The 21,576-nt window shown below is 32.4% G+C and overlaps 1 protein-coding gene across 3 annotated transcripts in view; it reads right to left on the bottom strand.

Annotated features, from left to right (window-relative positions):
• Positions 1-245: 245 nt before the first annotated feature.
• Positions 246-21,576, bottom strand: part of LOC138706330 (protein spaetzle-like) — a 137,556-nt gene continuing 116,225 nt past the window's right edge. Inside the window, exons 3-8 of one of the 3 annotated variants that reach the window (XR_011333966.1) lie at positions 21,038-21,212; positions 17,508-17,580; positions 14,688-14,741; positions 12,943-13,046; positions 6,630-6,938; positions 246-5,242 (exon numbers count right to left, since the gene is read on the bottom strand). Coding sequence is in view for 1 of the 3 variants with exons in the window: in XM_069835466.1 (XP_069691567.1) it covers positions 6,689-6,938; positions 12,943-13,046; positions 14,688-14,741; positions 17,508-17,580; positions 21,038-21,212 (656 nt within the window). In the remaining 2 variants the exon portion in view is untranslated. Of the gene's footprint in view, positions 5,247-6,629; positions 6,939-12,942; positions 13,047-14,687; positions 14,742-17,507; positions 17,581-21,037; positions 21,213-21,576 lie in introns of all 3 variants that reach the window. The other 2 variants (XR_011333965.1, XM_069835466.1) reach the window with 2 other exon arrangements.

The raw sequence follows: 21,576 nt of genomic DNA on the forward strand, positions 1-21,576 counted from the left end.
AATGTATCTCTTAACATTGCTCAAAAATATTACTTTCATTACTACCAAACAGTCTGCCATTTCAAGAAAGACGGCTGACGTACAACAACACAGCATTTCCATTGTAAATGTAGCTAGTGCAGTTATTGATCAATACAATAATGAATATCATTTGGTTTTTCTAGGAACTAAACTATCAGAAAGTCATATGAACTGTATAGGCTATAATTCAGGATGACAACACTTTAAAATTATTGTTCAGTAGGTTCTTTTTATTATTATTACATCTTTTTAAATTATAAATTGTTAATACATCAAAACTGTAACATTTTATCATACAAAGTTTAAGTAAAGTACAGTAACATCTATCGTATTTCCGTTTTTTTTTTATTTCTGATAAAGAATATAGCTATAAGTTTTTAAATCACGTATATAAATTACATCATGTATATAAATATATTAAACCTTTGCATAAGTCACTTAAAACACTTGGTACTAAAAGTTTAACTTCCTAGTTATCTCTGATATATTTCACAGAGATCCAAGTTCAAATCCTGACGACTCTATATGGAATTTATGATAGACAAAGAAGATGCTTGGTGGTAGGGAGTTTTTCGAAGCAATCCCCTTTCACCTGCAGATATTTCACCATTGATCATTGGTTATCAGTGTTATCATTCCAACCTGGTGTAACTTAGATTCACTACCATTTTGCAACATGGGCAAAATATATCGAGTACTTTAGTGTGAAACTAATGTAACTACAAAATTTGACATTTTTAGTTTTTTACATCAATCGACAGCAAATTCATTCTTCTACTTGGTGACAAAAAATCGTAATTCAATTCCGAACAGTATATACCCTATATACACTGTATACATTTACTTTCATTCATAGGTGGAATGTCAATAATTTTGTATTTAGAAAATGTTATTTTGTCTCTCATGAAAATTTTTAAGATTTATAGTTACGTTAATTTCACACTAAGTTCTCGATGTTATGGAAGTGAAAAGGTCCGTAGTTCAGTGTAACACTCATGGGGATATTTGGGCCAACAATGAGAAATGAATATATCTGTCATTAAAAAATGTATACAGTATACTGGGTGTTCAGTTCAAAATGTGTCTTGGCTCGCTGTATGCCGTCATGTGGCTAGTTGATGAGCCTAGAGAATTCAATCTTCCTACACTTCCGCAGCTCAGGTGTATAACCTAAGAGGCAGAGAAGATGGCTAGCAAGTACAGCGTTCAGTCTGAAGAGTACGTACCGATACGTACGGTAACGCAGGTAGTGGCAGGAATGTGAACTGTTTGGAAATACGTACTGTCGGGATATGGGGAGAGGGTTAAGACGATTACTTACGTATTTGTTGACATTAACTTCGACGGTCAACATGGACACGGAGCATTTGATTTGTGTTGTGGAATGTTACTGTACGCAACCGATGATAACAAATACCCTGCGTACGACTTGCCGGCGCAAAACACAGTTCGAAAGAGGTTATGGTAGCACACAGACCGTACAGACCGCCATCTGTTGCTACGACGTTCAAGTTATACCGTACATGTTCTCAAGTTCAGATTGAAGAACGCCTTAAATAATAGGCAACTTCTCTAACATATCAGCTGAAACTCGCTTCAAATCAGTGACCCAACAACAGTGACGTCATGACACACTTTGAAATGAACACCCAGTATACTAAAAATATTTCAATGTGCTTTTTTCCACGTAGTTGTTTTACAATTGCAGAAGATGGCAGAAAATATTAGATTTTTACACACGTACCAGTACAAGTATTGAAATGTTTCCGAGGAAAGAAGAATAAAATACAAAGAATTTAGAAGGTTGCGACTTCACAGATGACATGGGCAGGCCCTAATTGGTTAATGTCGTTCCAGAGGAAAACAAATATGGAAAGAATAAAGAAATTACATAATTTCTTTTCGTAATACAGTAAAATAGTAAAAACTAAAGTACCCACAATAACATCTAAACTTTTATGATGAAAATTACGAGAAGGCCCTACTTAACTGTTCTGGATAGCCCCAAATGATATGTCAACAACAGTTTTGAATCTGTGGCTTTCAAATTGCAATCATACTGTATCAAATATTCGGCCTATTCTTGTTCTGATAACTAAAATTCAGTTACATTCGGAACATTCTTATTCTGGCAGTGATAGTCAAAGATGAATAACTATTTCATGAAGAGTTAGACATTTTGGTACGATTTTGTATCGAGTAGGCTAAATATGATTAGTAATTTTCAATTTATATATAAAATGACAGAAGACAGTAAGATATATGGATCATATGCAGAGAATAAGAGGATGGCAGGAAATAAGAGGGAAGATTGGAAAAAGCTAGGTTTGCAGTGAAAGACATGCCCTTGGGCAGATAACTATGAATGAATGAATTAATTATAGGTACTTAAATAAGAAAATAGACATATTAGAAAATATGTTATTTCCTTCGAAAATGTGTGTTTATAGATTATATTCAACATTACAGGGAAATATCGATCATGAATTCAATTCCCTCATAGAAAAAATTATTGTCTATTGTAGTCCTGACCCTGGCCATGGGAGTTCGTTGATATATTCATCTAAAAATTCATTAAGTCTTGAAAGTCTATACATGATCTTAGAATAAGACCCTTCAGGAATTGTAAGCGACACAGAAAAGAAATAGTTTATATAATCGAACAGTCCTTAACAATCAAAAGTACAATTTAAACAGATGTGTGTAAGGGTAAATGATAAGATGATTCTCATGTGAGCAATCCAAATCACATGTGATCAAATTGTTTGACTACGTCATGTTTTCTAGTTTCATTTTTTTGGGAGAAGTTTATAATAAATTATAAAATATAGTTCCAAAGAACAATAGGTTCTGGAGTAATGAAAATCCATATATTCATTTTGACGTTCCTCTTCATAATCAGAAGATTAGAGTGTGGTGTGCATTAAGTGCAAACCCATATCATTGGATCTATTTTTTTACCGTTAATTTAGAATGTTATGTAAATTAAATATTAAATCCAGTTTTTGTTCATTTGTTGAAGAACAAATTAATTTTTTATGCAAATGACTCCTCATACATCCAGGCATTCTATGCAAGTAAAATGCAAAGTGGTCGACGGCAGAATCATTAGCAAGGGTTTGTGGCTTCCTAGATCCCTGTACCTAAATCACTGTGACTTCTATTTGTGGGCTACCCTTACATAAAAAGTGTTACCAGTACTTAAATACTCCACGTAATCTAGGGGATCAAGAAAAATATATGTCAAGTGATCTTTCCAATATAGAGAATAAACTTCAAGCAGTTTCATACAATTTTTTTGGATGGGATTGACACACATTTAAGATAAGATTACCGGACATCCTCATTTCCCGGGGACAGACTCCGAAGTTTGCTTTTTATTCCTGGACAAAATTCGTTCCCAGAATGTCCCCGAATTTAATAATAATGTCTCTAGATATTCCCAGATTTTCAATGTTTATTAATATGGTTTAATGATCCTTGCTTTGTGTTGTAGGTGAATTTTGCTAAGGCAACTTTGCTGCTTTTTCATGATGACATAACCAAAACCAAAGGTGAGGATGTAACTGCAATCAAGTCTTTCATATTTTTATCAAGGTTGATATAAAAACTGAACCCCAGGAAAGAAAAATTTATTTCATTATCAATTGAGCAACTTTTGGTATCTTTATAAACGGTTCTTTTTCCACAATAAAATAAATTATGAATTTTATAATAAAATTGCCGTTGAATAACTCAGTGACTAGGTTATTCACCCATAAGATCGTTGAATATCTCAGTGACTACTGACTAGGTTATTCATTCAGAAGATAAGGTATCTACGAAATGTATATCGATGAGATCTCTTCCAGAAAGAGAAAGATTTGAAGAAGGAGTCCATTATTTTTCTTCAAATTTAATGTATAGATGAACTTGACCTGGATGAAGGTAATTTATTTGATAAAATGTCTTTATTGAATAAATATATGACTTCAGAGAAAATATCAAAGTGGAATGAAGGAAATGCTACTCTTTGCCCAAAATGAAGTGAAATTTTAAAATTTTCTCTGAGAAAATGACTTTCTATGCATAACTCAAGAAGCTGACAACTATCTCTGTTCTTCTTCGAAGTAATGCTTTAGTGCAGAAATATTTTTCTTCAATGAGCATGATGTGGACATCCCAGAAATGCAGAATGAGTTTAGAAACTGTTCGAGCTATCTTAACCAATTTTAACATGACCTGTCAGGAATATTTTAGTATGTAAATAGAATAAGTATTTTAATTTTTCAAAGTGTGAAAACAGCACAGATAAATGACATACTATCTTAAAAGTAGTTTTTTCATATGTCGATCTATATCTGTCCCCAGAAATTGTGAAAAAAATCTGGTAACATTAATTTAAGAGCAGGGGGTGAACACTTCGATCGTCTGATGTAATAGTAAGTACAATTTAATTATTTATAATAAATAATTAAAGTAATTACGTCACTAAATTAAGTTACTAAAACAATAACAAACATCCAAGTGCTTTGCTGATGGCAAAACGGTATTGAATCAACCTGACTCATAGGCCCAATTATCATCCATTTCTTATACATTCTGAGACCTTATGTTTAATTTCATGTGTCTGTAAAATCTCGTATATTAACATGTATATAATATAAAAATGTCTAGGAACCTTGAGGAAATATAAGCACTTCTAGGTTTATTTAAATATAATATCTTATACACTATGACTTTATACAGTGACACATAACCAATACACAAAGAAAAATTATACAAGAATTCAAACACAGAAGCAGAAAAGTGTAGACATATGACAATGTGCTCAAGTTTTGATATAAAACTATATGTACAATATGCAACCTAATTACCTCTTTGGAGGAGAGAATTATGAGCTTAAAATCTCTACATTTTAAGGTCATATTAAAAAAAAAAGAATGAAGCATGATATTTATTTAAATTCTTGCTATAAAATACTGATTCATTTTAAGAACCTGACGCATATGTCAAGCCGATAAGAGATCGTGGAATTCCTAGAATCCCTTTATTTTTACACTTATCTCACTTATCAACTACTCATTAAAAAGTTAAGTGGGAGAGTTTCCCACCAGCACAGCCAAAGTTGTTGGTGATAAATGTGATAATGTCCACGTCAACCACACACCAACAGTTCTTCTCGTTATGAGAATAAGGTAGCAAGTCCTACAAGACATCATCTATGCTTAGATTATGCCATCTGTCTGGGGAAAAAGAAACACATTAATTAGTTTAATATATTTTGTATTTGTTCACATATAAGTATCTTTGCAGATTATTCAAATACATTCAGATTTTATATTCACATATACGCCTAAGTATCTTTATAGGTTATTCAAAAACATTTATAGAGTTCCCTTTCTGTTCAATGTATGAAACAGTAAAATTAATCGATAATTCAATGTGTGAAGCAGTACAAATAATTCAGATTTTATATTCACATATTCTATATGTGAAAAAAATAAAATTAATCCATATTTTATATTCACTTTTAAGTATATCTGTAGGTTATTCAAAAACATTTATGCAATTTCCTTTCTATGCTACCTGTTGGACACTTTATAATTCAACTCTTTCTATGCTAATTGCACCTCATAGATCACTCCATACTTCATCATGTGAAAAAGTAAATTTAATTATATTTTTGTAGGTTATTCAAAGGATTTACAGAGTTTGGAAGTGAAACCAGTCTCTATATCATAATTCAATGTGTGAAACAGTAAAATTCGGGTTTTACAGTCAGTACTGGTACAGGTCTCTTATCACTAGCACTATTTCTTATATACTACAAAGCAATGGCAAAAATGATTATGTGGGAAGAAAGTCATTAAGTAAATGCTTGCTAAAACTATTGTGTTTACTGATCTGGTTATGATTGTCGAATCAAAACCTGGATTACAAAGAAGAATTAATAATCTGAAAGATATAATGGAGACATTTAATTTTAAGATTTCAATCGATAAAACTAAGGCCGTGGCTTCAGAGAAAAACACCATGTACAACGTCTCTCTACTCCCCACATTTATTAATCACTTCCATTTGTGTACGAATAATAATGAATTTATTATTATGTAACATTCATCTCAATCTATCTCAATATATGGTAATTTCATCACTATACAATTTTGTTATTCTAGGTTTAATTTGTAATTCAGTAAATACAAAAATATTCTTTGTTCTTAACTTCTATGATAAATTGTCTAGCTTTCATATTAATTGTAATTTTATTTTTCATATTATAGTTGTAATCCCCTGGTAGAGGGGCAGAGAAGGCCTGATGGCCTTATCTGTACCAGGTTAAATAAATAAATACTAAATACTAATTCATTTGTTTCTCATTTATGATTTATCACTGCCGACTGGTTTCGAAACTACTTTGTTTTAAACACGTCATAATTCAGTCATTCAAGACCTACTGTAATTAATGATGTCATCGTATTAACACAATATGTGACCAGATTTCTCGAATGTCAAGCACATAACTGTATCATGTTAAAAAAATATTCGCCAATGTCTTGAAACAGTTAGTAGTAAATACTGGTAATATGGTATAGGCCTACTGGTATTAAATATTTGCAACTACTAACCTGGACTAACCATGCAGTCCCTACACTATGGTAAAGACTGCATCTTCCCCTCCTCTTCTCTACTTCCTCCTCCTCCTTCTCGTCTTATGTCTTGCTGGAGTTTGAGATTTTCCTGGATCACCTGCCATTCTGCCTGATTGAAGCGACTTGGTGACCACACAAGAGCAACAAGAAGGAAGTCTGAATGAATCTGCAGTGGGCTTGCCATCATCAGCGTAGGCCAATAACTTACGATATATATATTTCTGCTGACAACTTGTAGTATAGCCAGCTGGAAAATTTTCTGAAAACGTACAGGAACTTTGCTTCCTGAAAACAAGAGATTATAAACATTTTAACGTTTTCCATTACAGGTGTGGCCCTCCAGTCATACTGGGGGTTTACGTGAGTGGGTGATGTAACCACCATTACAAACAATAAATTGGTGCCCACTTAAAAAACGGTTACACGTATGCTAAAAGAAGAAGAAATGACTAAAGATCGTCTCATAACCTGTGAAGTTCTACCTGGTGGATCCACCACAGAGAAATATTGGAGAGCAAGAACGCTAATGGCTTCATTGCCAAAGCCCAGCATGAGATAATAACAACAACAACAACAACAACATTACAGACTAATAAAACAAGTGGAAAACAGTATTTTAATACGGTACCTGAAAACAGTATACCATTTCAATTAAAAAACTGAAAACCCTATTCTGATTGGAAAATTTTGTTGTGGCTAATAATAGGAACTACAAAATGGATTTAGTTGGAAGATATAAACTAAAGTAATCAACTAGCAGAAATAAGAAAAAAATTATCTGTAATTACTCTGTATTTAGAACTCACTTTTCTATTTTGCTTAAGTGAGCTAATTTAATAAGTATTTTCTTGCGGAAACTAACTGTGAAACAGAACCAGTAACTGCATTTTCAATCTGGGAGACATTCTGGGTAGATAGAACCTAATCAAGGTGGTCAGATCTTAGTCGTATCACAATAGCTCCTTTATCATCAGCAAGCCATTGAGTACTTATTGGAAGGACCACCCACTAAATGTCTGAAATTTCCTCATTAATTATAATTTTTATTTATTTTATATTTTTTGCTTGCAGTCTAAAACTAATATGACGTGAATATATTTGGAGAAAATCCACAAACGATTAGGGAAAACACGGGAATTTTACTTGAAGCAAGTAAAGAGATAGGTTTGGAAGTAAATCCCGAAAAGACAACGTATATGATTATGTCTCGTGATCAGAATATTGTACGAAATGGAAATATAAAAATTGGAAATTTTTCTTTTGAAGAGGTGGAAAAATTCAAATACCTGGGAGCAACAATAACAAATATAAACGATACTCGGGAGGAAATTGGACACAGAATAAATATGGGAAATGCATGTTATTATTCGGTTGAGAAGCTTTTATCATCCAGTCTGCTGTCAAAAAATCTCAAAGTTAGAATTTATAAAACAGTTATATTACCGGTTGTTCTGTATGGTTGGAAACTTGGACTCTCACTTTGAGAGAGGAACATAGGTTAAGAGTGTTTGAGAATAAGGTGCTTAGGAAAATATTTGAGGCTAAGAGGGATGAAGTTACGGGAGAATGGAGAAAGTTACACAACACAGAACTGTACGCATTGTATTCTTCACCTGACATAATTAGGAACATTAAATCCAGACGTTTGAGATGGGCAGGGCATGTAGCACGTATGAGCGAATCCATAAATGCATATAGAGTGTTAGTTGGGATGCAGGAGGGAAAAATACCTTTGGGGACGTAGATGGGAAGATAATATTAAAATTGATTTGAGGGAGGTGGGATATGATGATAGAGACTGGATTAATCTTGCTCAGGATAGGGACCAATGGCGAGCTTATATGAGGGCGGCAATGAACCTCCGGGTTCCTTAAAAGCCAGTAATTAAGTAAGTAAGTAAGTCTAAAACTAATATTAATCTGCACGATATAAGAAAAGTTTATTCATGAGTTTATGACTTCCAAAGACAAACATGGTAAGAAGGAAGAAGGACAAAAAAAAAAAAAAAGGGCGAATTTTCTTATACTTATGGCATTGACAATTCTTCTTCCTTCTGTTCCAAATCAGAAATTATTATGGTGCGTCGTATATTGTTATTTGTCAAGAAAAATATTTCTAACATCAGCAATTACAAATTTATTATTAATTTTCAATTTACTTAAAAGATGAAATAAAATAATTTAAACAAATTTTAGCTGAAAATGTATACCGGTAGAGCATTTTACAAATTCAACTAAATGTGTGTGTATATCTAATGCTCACCCACTTCACTTGAGTGATTCGGGTTCCGCATATTGCAGATAGATGACAGAACTGTGACCTATTTTCAATTTGAACACCACTTTGGCAGGCCACGCTATGCATGATGTGCATCTGTTTGAAGAGTTATGTCATGTACTAGGGTAAGTGTATGTGTAAGTGTTCGTGTAAATACAGTGCAGGGTAATGGTGATGGTGATGGTTATGGTTATGGTTATGGTTATGGTTATGGTTATGGTTATGGTGATGGTGATGGTGATGGTGATGGTGATGGTGATGGTGATGGTGATGGTGATGGTGATGGTGATGGTGATGGTGATGATGATGATGATGATGATGGAGAAGGAGAAACCCAGTGTCGACATGTATCCTACTCCTGTCGAATAGCACCAAGCGGGCCGGCAGGCTTAATTCCCCATCCGACAGACGAAATGCTATCAGACGAAATGCTTTCTCTTCATATGCACTGCGGAGAGATTTGGAATTTAACCCACGCATATTGGTGCACAATTTAGTGTTTAGAAGTTGTGCACTGCCATCTCTCCTAGTCCTGAGGTAGAAATTTTAGATGAAAATCTCGACCCCTCTGGCTGGCCTAGCTAGTCTGGAGGCAGACGCACTAACTCGACGGATTATTCAGCTAAATGTAACAATAATTAATTGAAGTAATGAGTAAATTTTGTTCAAGGCGTTCTTAAATAATTTTCATTTTCAATGTAGGTATGTTTAAGGCAGTGGTGGTTCCTCGGGGGAGGGAAGGGAGGAACGTCCTCCTCACATTTTCTTCTTTTGAAAGTAAATATCAAATAAAATATTTGCCTTGAAATTCGAGGAAGATTCGATAATTTTTTAGTTCACAGCTATAAGAAAACCTCGGTTGATCGAGTTTTAAATGACGCGCGCTCATGTGCTGTAGAAAACTGTGAGAAAGATGCGAGATTGTCTGTGTGGAGGAAAGGCACTCCATTCCTCCTCTACTGCAGTTAAGACACATAGACAACAGCACACTAGCGGCCAGAGAAAGAAGCAGTTTTTTAAAGCAAGTAAATGAACGGAGAGGGAGAAGATCCTCCTCTGAATCAGTCATGGGCGGGAAATAGAAACCGACTGGTCGTGCAGCAAGCTCGCTACCACTGCCACCTAACGATGTTGCATTCAACCAGACTATAACACATCTAGGAGATACAACAAAAACAGTTTTAACGCAAAGCTGTGAAAGACACCATGTAAACTTTTTTTTAATTATAAATAAAAAATATTATTCATTGCACTTTATATAGGCTACTATTCATGGTTTGAAACTTTCGTGGATATTTGAAAGTTAAAGTCGGGTTTATGTAAAACAAAGAGGTAGTAGTTCTATGTTGTTGGCCCCTGAAATTCACTTCTATTCATTGTTTACTAGACAGGGCAATGGCCAAGTTGTCAGTTTTGTACAAATATATTTGAAACTGAAAGTAGGTACTCCAAACTACATCATTTTTAACATAAAAAATTAATCGGCCACCAGGAGCTTTGAACAATAATGATAGTATGACTTTACAAGAACTGACATTCTTCAAAAGCATGTGATACTGAACTTGTAAAATGTACATGTGGCAACACAGACCACGTGGGTGGGTGCGTGCGGTGTTCTCGCTTTCCTCAGATCATTTCCCATTCCCATTTCTGTAAAACGGTTCCGGTTACGAGTTAGTAGCTAGTCTCTTCCAACGCGTGTGATGCTGTAGTGTGCTCGAAAAATGCTACGAGGTTGTGAATTTCCTTGTAATTGTTAATTTGTGCAATTATTCAACAATGAATGGAAGTGAAAACATAATATATTTTGGACAATTTAGGAAACTCAGTTTACAAGAACAGATTGTTGCTACCCCAACACTACCTGGTCTTACATGTGTGCATGTAGGCTAATTTGTAGCATGTTTCATTCAAGAAGGTGTCATTTCGTGCTGTTAACTTCTTTCCTCCTCTCAAGAAATATGCAGGAGCCACCACTGGTTTAAGGTTCCTTCTTACCAGAATTCTAACCAAATGATTTTGTAATAATGTAGGTATGTTTAAGGTTCCTTCTTACCAGAATTCTATCCAAATGATTTTGTAATAATGTAGGTATGTTTAAGGATCCTTCTTACCAGAATTCTATCCAAATGATTTTGTAATAATGTAGGTATGTTTAAGGTTTCTTCTTACCAGAATTCTATCCAAATGATTTTGTAATAATGTAGGTATGTTTAAGATTCATTCTTACCAGAATTCTATCCAAATGATTTTGTAATGCTAAAAAGCCGTTAATGCTTTCCCTCTCGGTATAAACTGACACTAACAATGGTTTAATGTTGTTGTTTGCTAATCCTTAACACTTCAAATTTACTTCATTTTCTTGCGAGCATTCCAGTAATATGTAGTCTGTACAAGAGAAGATCTAACATAATTATTTTCTCTTCTCTTTGGCAGCTCACTTTCATATCTCAACTTACAGAATAATAAATAAAAAACATATTTTGACTTCATGTGTTCTGGCTTCAGCATATTCAATTACACTTAAATCTAACACAGAAGAAAAATGTAATATTCAACTGAAACATAAAAATTAAAAATTCTTCAAATACATTCAATTCGCGTCATCTTTTTGTATCTACTGTACTCGTACATGACCTAACTCACTACAACTCTTATTTCTGAGAACTTCAAAAGGTACATACATTATTCTTCAATATTCTTCAGAACTCTAACCCTAGCTACTTAGCTTTTCGTTTTCAACATATGTCCTCATATCACGAAACAGATACTTTCTCACAACACCATATCACACTCTCCATTCCTAAACACAGAACATCCTTCTACTTTTCATCTTTCACCGTCTCTGCAACTCATCTCTAGAACTCTCTACCACAGCATGTCAGAGACTGTCGGACATTATCTAGTTTCAAAAATAAACTAAAATTATTGCACTTTTCAATTCAAATTCCCTTCAGTTTTAAGCCCTTTTCTCTGCGACAGTTTTGTAAAAAAAAAATATATATTTCTTTTTCTTTTTTTCATCACCAGATGAATTTATCATCATAACCTTTTTGTTGTGGATTTTATCTAAATTTCGTATTTTTCTTTTTTTATTATTTTATTACATTCCATTTGTTGTATTCTTCCTTACGTTTTCCCTGTTAACTATTTGTACTAATCGAGTTGCTTTTATTATATTCCAATCTTTAGATCTGTATTTTACTTTCTTTTTTCTATTATGGTATTATTTTCATAGTATCGATTTTGTTATGCTATTATTTTTTGTAATATGTTAGTATTCTGTTCTTTAACTTTTTGTTAAATTTCACTGCTTGTGTACTTTGGGACCTGGCCCTCTGGCCTTAACTCTGCCAGTATAAATAAAAAAATTAAAAAAAAAAGAGGATATAAGACAAATCCAAATATTCTGAACATAAATGAAAAAAAATAGCATACACTGAAAGTAGCTCTGTTTCTAAAACTGAAGCAAAGTTATAGATAATTCTATATCCAGGTTTCAGAATGTTTTCAAAATAAGACAGACAGTTTCAACTCATCTTTTTGTTTAATTTAGACGGGTAAATAGCTTAGCTGTTTATGTTTAACTATTTTCTATATACCGGTACGTGAATAGTTTCTGTACTGTTGAATTACTATCATGCAATTGTCTCAGTAACCGGTATGTAGGATAACAGTGTGTCCACTGAGAGAAAAATTTCTGCACAGCAGTGTAGTGAAATTTTGTTCACCCAATAAAGTAACTGCGATATCTCATTCAGTTTAACAGTCTCATGTATAATATACCTACTGGTACACATTGCAGACAGAAAAATTTCACAGGTAAGAGAACTATAGAACATTCTATTGTATTCAGCTTTTAATACGAACTGACGCTAGTGAAACAATAAGACATTACAGAATTACATTAAATTTCTACTGCAAAATCTCTATTTTAAAATGTAAGTCTATAATGAGATGACGGGTTTATGTTTTAAGATATGTAATTAATCTAAAATCGAAGAATACCTACCCGCACTTTTCGATGCGAATTCCTTGAACATAATCCTCTTCATTTATTACATAACGCCACTTGGCATCTTTATTCTGAGCAACTTTGGGAAATACTATTTCTTCCTGGAAAGTTAAAAATTAAATAGTTATCATAACCAGCAACATAGCTTATATACAATCAGGAATCTGAGTTCTGCTATGCACAATATAGCTCAAATCTATCTAGTTTAGGGATTATTATTTCTTCATGTAAACATTAATCAAGATTAATTTTGAAACGTAAGTAAGGTGTCAAGGTACTGTTTCGGAATATCCCTCCCCCCATTTTGTTAGAACTATTAGAACTAGTAATGCTGATTTATTTATTATTATTATTATTATTATTATTATTATTATTATTATTATTATTATTATTATTATTATTATTATCATTATTATCATTATTATTATTATTATTATTATTATTATTATTATTATTTTATTATTCAATATTTTGCGATATTACAATGTTTTAATTTTGACAAGGGTGCAAGCCCTGGCACTTCATTCCAAACTTTGCCAATATGCAAATTTTTTTCGCCACATGAATTCTCACAGATAGTCATCGAAACATGGGCCAGTGACACCATCAAGTCCATATGACTTCTTGATCTTATGTTTCAATTTCTGCCACGTTGACTCAATAGTTTGAGTGTGTGTATTATTGTCAAGGTCTACGAAATTCAAAGAATGATTGACAGTGAGATGATGGTATCCCTGTGGCAGCCTAGCTATGCCTCCATACGCTCTCCATAGGTCAGATAAAATTGTTGTGTTGGGCCATATGTCTTGTTGAATGACAGACAGCAAAGTATCAGCATCGCGTCATTCAACCTTAACTAGGAAGCAGGCGGTTGATCCTCGTTCAACTCCGCCAAACATCCATTCATTTTCTCTTAGAACTCGTCCTCAGTCATATTTTCGACGAGAGACGCAAGTCTCGTCGCCAGGCCTTCCAAGAATCTGTGGATTCCTAAGGAAGTGATCACACATGTATCATGAAAATACTGGTGCCACTGAACTGCTCTTTCACTATAGATCTCTACCTCATCCATCTGTATCCTGATGTTTTCCATTTCCTGTAGCCATAAGTGGGAGAGATAGAAAACCTGGCTGATTGGCAAAATGTACCAGAAATATATCCGATTTCTTTTCAGCAGTTACACCTTGTGCACCACCAAGTCCTCCTTCCATCTGGTCGTGTCCTTAAACTCATATCGTTGTTACAGTTCCAACATATTCTCCGAGAATGGAACAAATCCATTTCCTTCATCCACGTCTCAAATTCCACATGGGGTAGTATGCATTTCTCGGCGACATTTAGGCCTACTAATTTAAATTTTAATAGACGTCTTAAACCAACATCCAAAGCTATTTTTTTTTTCATATAAAATTTGATAAATGTTAGAAAAAAAGTGTATAAATGAGATACGTTTCCACGAAAACACTTAACGAGATGGGGAGGTGATATTTCAGTTTTACGAGTTCTAACAGTTCTAACAAAATGGGAGGGATATTCCGAAACAATACCAGTGTCAAATTAAATTTGATTTTATTCTCAAATGATTGAAATTAAAAGTGCCGTATATCTTGCTTCTATAAGTTTACACTATATTAAAATTACAAAAATACCTTACCAGTACATTAAAACGTGTTCAATTTTATAACTCCATTAAATACGAAGACTACCACCAAAATGAAATACAAATATCATAATATTCTCACCACTGAGGGGCAAAGTGACGTTTCTTCTTCTCCAAATCTGGGTCCCACGTCCAGCTGCAACAAAATAAATGTTTACATTAAATTAATCAATACATTACAAAAAAGTAATATATTTTTTTTTCCATACTCAAGCTTAAAAAAATGTCAGTAAAATAAACGAAATATATAGCAAAACATAGCATACAGTGCTTGCAATTAGCTGTGATGTAAGCTTATATGAACATAGACTTTGTCTGACATAACCACTTTTCATTCAAATCAATGAAAGAACAGTAAAAAACCATCTAGTCCTGACGCTATGATTTGAAAAATGTTAAAACATGAAGATTAAGATGAAATGTCAAAACATTACAAATTAATTTTGGCCTACACTGCATTTCTGTACATCAAATTACAGTCTATTTATATAAGGAAATTTTAAATGTGGAATGGGTCACTGCATGACAATTCAAACAAATCTGTACACATTTTTCCCCATACCATTTCAAGTTCTGACAATTCTTTTCTAAATGTAATCACAATAAAGTAACAGCAATGGAAACTATTACAATAGTTTAATATTATGAACAGATTCGCTATGGGTATTCAATTTAAATAAAATATGTAGAGAATGCAAAATGAAAAACATAATTTAAAAAATCAAAACTGTAGCTTTTCACAGACAGGCTTGTGAGAACAAAAATAGTAGGTCTAATTGAAAACCAGGTTACACGACAGATATCAAACTTTCAATATTTTGGATACATTTCCTACTATCAAAATCAAGATATATATAATATGTGGAATAATACAAAGGACATTAAAGAGGAAAACAAGGAAAGATACCCAATTACAATTTAATAAAGTCATAATACCAACAGTTTTACTTTATGGATCAGAAACCTGACACAAACAAGAAGACAGTAGTATCACTGAAGGAATTGAAATAAAATTTCTAAGATCTGTGAAAGGATTCTCCACAGTAGATAAAATAAAAAATGAAGAAATGAGAAAAGAATTTGAATGTACGTATCAAGAGTTTCACTTATAACTGCTTCATTTCTTGGTAACATCCTATTCTTTAATGTTTTAAGATTTGAGGACTGAGACTCTGCTCTGTAGGTCCTAATGATGTACTCTTGGTTTCTCCCAACTTTTTAATTAGTTTTCCTACAGTACTGTACGTATATTTATAGCTTCACTTGTTAGACCAATACCAGATTCATTTGGATTATCATTATTACCATCCTTAGGTACTTGTACTAATGATTTTGTTTGTATATATTGGTATTCATTAATTTTATTTCTTCAAGATGCACAGAATTTCTGACCTGATTTAATTACTGTATATACTACTTCCATTCTTAATTGAATAATTTTGTAGTATCAAAATATATTTCTCTTAAATCTTTTTTTTTTTAATTTTCTTACATATTTTGAAGGCATCGTAACAAGAAATTTGGTACTATACACGATACTAGAAAAGTACTGGTAACAGTTTTCCATAGTTAATCTAAATAGTTGCTGTTTTGTCAATAATATTATGAAAGATGTATATCTTAATAAGGCAGACCTACCTAACTTCTTATCTTCGGTATTTAAATCACTGAAATTATGAAGACCAATAATTATTTTGCATGTATTCTAGAAGACATTTTGTTCATATTAGTTTCCAAAAGAACAGTCGTCATAAATTTCCCCTTCTTTCATATTTTCAGCTTGTACACAACACTTTTACATAATGGTACCTATGTATACTTGTTTTTTTTAAAGCTGGGACATGACAGTTAAGCGGCCGAGCTTGGAACTACAGTGCCATGTTGCCAATATGGACTACCACGCTGCCAGCTGATGGAAGCTAGCAGTTGTCGTTACGATGACTGACGTTAAAACATTCATTGACAATTGATGCGAAGGTAAGAAAACAATAGAAAAATCGACAGAGAATCACAGACGAAACGTACCAATGCTAACATTGTGTGCAGAATAAATTGTCACCGAGAGAGCTATTAAGCACTCGCCACATGGAAACTAAGTTTGGCAACTCAACCGTTGTTACCATAGCAACAGGCCTACCACGCTATGTGACATTCAGTTGTTTTTCCGATCGCAACGCTCCTGTCATGGCCCATCTTTCAAAAAAACAAGTATAGTCTTAGAATATTTGTATTCAAATCTTATTATATTTTCAGTTTGTTTTTGAGGTTAACACGACAGTAATCTGCACTGTGAAACATAGGAGACCATGATCACTGATCACAATTCACCAAATTACACGTATATGGATGTATCAATAAAGGCGCTATAGGTGTATCATGCCAGTAGCAGATATTTGAATTAAAATATACTAATAATCAAGTTATTATTTTTGCCTCTAAACCACAATACTTATGCTCTCCACTAATATAATTTTGTTAGATCATTCTGTGTGTATGATTTTTTAAATATTATTAAATAAGAAAATGGTTCATATCCAACTTTATTTGCAATGATAAACTGTAATTATAAGCAACATTAATTAGCATTTCTGCATATAGACAGTTCTGCTCAACTTTAATAACATTAGGACTTATATTTCTTAAATATAATACACTGTAGATTCTTGAAAACTATGGATAATGAGTTATTTTTATGCTTGTAATTTATCATCAATGTTGGTACTACAGCCTACTGCAGAAATTGACCATCCTTATAATGTGCTTCCATTTGTTCCTATCTCCTGCCTTCCTTTTCCAGCCCCCAAATATTATTTAAGTTGAAAATTATTTAACTTAGTTACTGGTTAATATTTTAAGGTACAAATAAGCTATTTGTAAATGCAACCAAATTAAAGCCACTCACCAGATCAGATCCAAAGAATTGCTGATAAATGCTTGCACCTACATCATTTTCTAAAACCTTCTTCAGGTAGTCACTGAAAAATAAAATAAGTTATAAAGAAAACTAGGAAAAGGTCAGTCTTCCTTATCCACATACATTTACTCCATTCTGGACAACAGTGCCTATCTAGAAATTTTTACTACAGGTACTTGTTTGTTGAATGAGATTCTGGGTGTTTGTTTGGATACCATACAATGCAGTGATTTTCCATGCTTATTATAAGTACTGGTGATATTGATGGTAAATTGGTGGCATAATGAACAAAAATATGGAAACACCCGAAGGAACACTTGCTCCAACACTGCCTCTACACATCACAGATTCTACCTAACTTGATCATGCCAGATCTGAACTCTATTTCTGACATGGAAAACCATAGTAAGTTAATTTTAAAGCCAATAATTGTGAGAATACAATGCAGTAATAGTAGCAACAATAGTAATAGCAGATCTAGTAGTATCATCATCATCCATCATCATCATCAGTAGCAGCAGCAGCGTAAGAGGCCCCTATATGAGTTCCTAACCCCAAATGTAATGCCAATTTAATGTATCAAACAGCCCATATTCTGCTCAAAGCAAGCTTTCAGTGGATGCCATCATACATATATTTCATAGATAGATTGTACAACATTGTAAAAATTGTAGAAAATTACTAAATTGTAAAACTATAAAAATTTGTAAAAATTGTAATTGTAATATTGTAAAATGTTGACATGTTCCACATCTTAAAGCTTCATTGCTCATGTAAGATCTATGGAATAAAATAAATGAATGAATGAATGAAGATTAGACACACTATCTGGCATGAAAGGAAATATCTCTATGACAAAACAATACACAATTCTCATTTCTAGTATATTGAAAGCTACATTTTAGTGACACTAATTCCAAGCCAAAATTAGGAAATAATGCATAAACACTGAGAAGACAATAATCATATGCGAACTAGCTATATTGTTTAAGGCGGTGTGCTACTGTAAATAGTCGAATTTTGACAAATTTATTTTCACACTAAAAAATGTATGGTTTCATAAGGAGTATTTTCGTGACAATTTTACGACACAATTTCAATATCTTAAATCTACAAACAAATTTGGTAGAAGTTGTGTTAATGCACGAGTTATGTGTAACCAAAACTTTAAATTTAATTATCTCAAAAAAGAAATTCTCTACATTTTCAACAACAAGTAGCCTATTAATTTTATTTTTCAGTGGTTAAAGCTAAAGTCATAAAACTTAGCATAATTCATTAATATCTCTGTTGTAAAATGGAGCATTTGATTGGCTGTATTCAGCATAGTTTTATTGCTAGAGAATTATACGTAATTCAGTATTTTTTTTTATTAACATTCTTTTTTTTTACATTCATGAAATTGTATTTATTTATTTATTTTATTTTTTTATTATTTTTTTTACAAATGAACAAACTAGAGTAGGGCATTACTAATGCTCCATTACACAATATGCAGTGTTACACTTAAGAAGAAATTAGATTTTAAAAAATAACATTTTTTTTTTTTTTTAGAAATAGGATTTTCATTAATAAAATTAAAAAGGACAAACTAAGTCCTTTTTTTTTTTTTTTTTGTTTTTATGAGAAAAAATTTAAATTTACTACAATGTGTGATTATGAAATTGATATGCATATTCAGAAAAAATTTCAACTCTAGCTCAAAAATTGTGGATTTTAGAAATTGCAGTAATGCATCATCTTAATAGCATATATTTATGAAATGGAATTCAAAGATTCACCATACTGCATCATTTTCAATAACCCTGACATGTGAATTACAAAGAATACCATAACCTCTTACTTTGTCAGCCAGTGATGTTTGAAAAGGAGAGAATTCTTTAGGCCTACATAAAAAAACGCTATGTAGATGTATGTTTTTTCAATTAGTGTACAAACAAATCCATTTTGTAAATTCATTTTTATACTTTTACCTAATTGAAGTAAATACATTTCCTTATTACGTCACGAATTATGAATATAAGAAATTTATAGTCATTACAAGTATATATTTTTATTTACATGATCTTACATACTATACTATACTATACTATACATAAGAAAATGTCTTTATACTAGTTCCAATACTGTACCTAATTCAATATGATTTCCAATTTCAAATACATTATTTCAGTTAATAATTAGCTGTAGGATTCATGGAAGAAGACAAAGTATTCAAGTAAATCTCAATATAAACCAACATACCGGTAATATGGATAATTTCAAGTAAAGTGTCGCTCGATGTGTGAAAAGAAATGTTGCATATTCATAGAATTTTGAATATAAGACAGGTTACTAACTAGGTAACAAAACACCGACAATGCTGACTGTAAAAATGATCAAGTATTACTAAAATGTATGGGCTCGTAAAAAATAACTTAGATTTGTATAAACGAAAGTACCGGTATCAGAGTTTGCTCATGATCACTCACGAAGAGAACCAAAATTTTTTATCAATTTCTTTTAGTTAAAGAATTTTACCGAAATATTACAAAAGAAATAATGCAAGAGTAGTCTTTCTGTATAAGTAACTGAGTCATATTAGTTTAGTAATTATTTTGGAGTACAAATTTAACAAACAATGCCTTTTTCCTGTCACACAGACCATCTCTTTATGAATATTTAAAAAGATATATTATACTTCCACTATTGAGAACAAAACAATATTCAGACCTCGTCTAAGTTTCCTTTAAAAACTTCTTTTCATTACCGGTACCGACTAAAAATGTTAATTTCCAGTAATACATACTCAATATGAATGTTACTTCTTCACTTAACTACACACAATTTAGTCATAGGTACTTAACCTGAAGGTCTTCTTACCACCATATTTGTAGCGAAGATATAAATCTGAAGTTATCTAAATAAAGCACCTATAATTCATACCTATAACATATTTTGTAACTAAAGGCCTAAAATAGTCTTTAAAATTTATAATTATAAACATCTTAATAATTAAGTTCAGTTCTATCACTTTCGAAACTATTAAGTGACCCATTTGTCACCCTGCAGTATAAAATAAACTATAAGGGTGCTATGCATAGACATTTCGCTAGCCCACGCTACAAGCGTGCTAAACTAGCCCTGGCTATTGACTGATTACTTGTACAAGATTCATACCATATTATATCGCTAATACTGGTTTATGAATACGAAAAACATTAGTTCGCTGATCATCCACCGGAAGCCCGTGCTGAGAATGTCTATGAATACGGCCCTAAAAGTTTTGTTTAGAAATATGTACAAGTATGACACAGTAAATTAAATATAAAGTGAACATCAGAATAACTTTAAAATAGTTAAACATTTATATCCTGGTATGAAAGCTAATACTTCATTGCACTTCCATTAGCAAAATTGTAAAGTTCCAATTTCTTAGCATGAAAAAGAGTTCTGACGAAGTACTGCACATGACTATAGGTATTATATTATGCCTACCAATTTTTAAAGAACTAGTTATTTAAGCACTTGATACTAACCGTGGATAACCGTTTACAGATTCACAAAAATCATATTCATTAACACATTTTGGCTTCTGTCCATCTACTTGTGGAGTGTACTTGCTTGCAGACTCTTCTGGAAAAACACCAGACTCTTCTGGAAAAACAATCTTCGAACCCCCTGAGGAATCCATATTATGAGTTGTGTTGTGACCTACAAGAGAAACGTGAATCAGTTATAATTATCATTACGAATTACGAAACAATAATTTACTTACTCATCTTCTTACAATCATATTTGTGGTGGAGATACTAAATAAACCACCTATAAATCATACCTATAACATATTTTGTAACTATAGGCCTAAAATAGTCCATAACCTATCATTATTTACTAATGTAAAGGTAAAGTAAAACAACGAACTGTTCCAACAAAAACATTACCGGTACACAATTATAGGCCTGTTTAATATTTTTAACAGCAGAAAAATTACTTCAATCACATAAACAACAACCTGTCTTTTACTTAAAATTTAACATTAATATCTTTTATAAAGGTCTATATTGACTTTAGTCCT

Source organism: Periplaneta americana, chromosome 9 (genome assembly GCF_040183065.1).
Source record: "Periplaneta americana isolate PAMFEO1 chromosome 9, P.americana_PAMFEO1_priV1, whole genome shotgun sequence".
In the NCBI taxonomy this organism is placed as follows: domain Eukaryota; kingdom Metazoa; phylum Arthropoda; class Insecta; order Blattodea; family Blattidae; genus Periplaneta; species Periplaneta americana.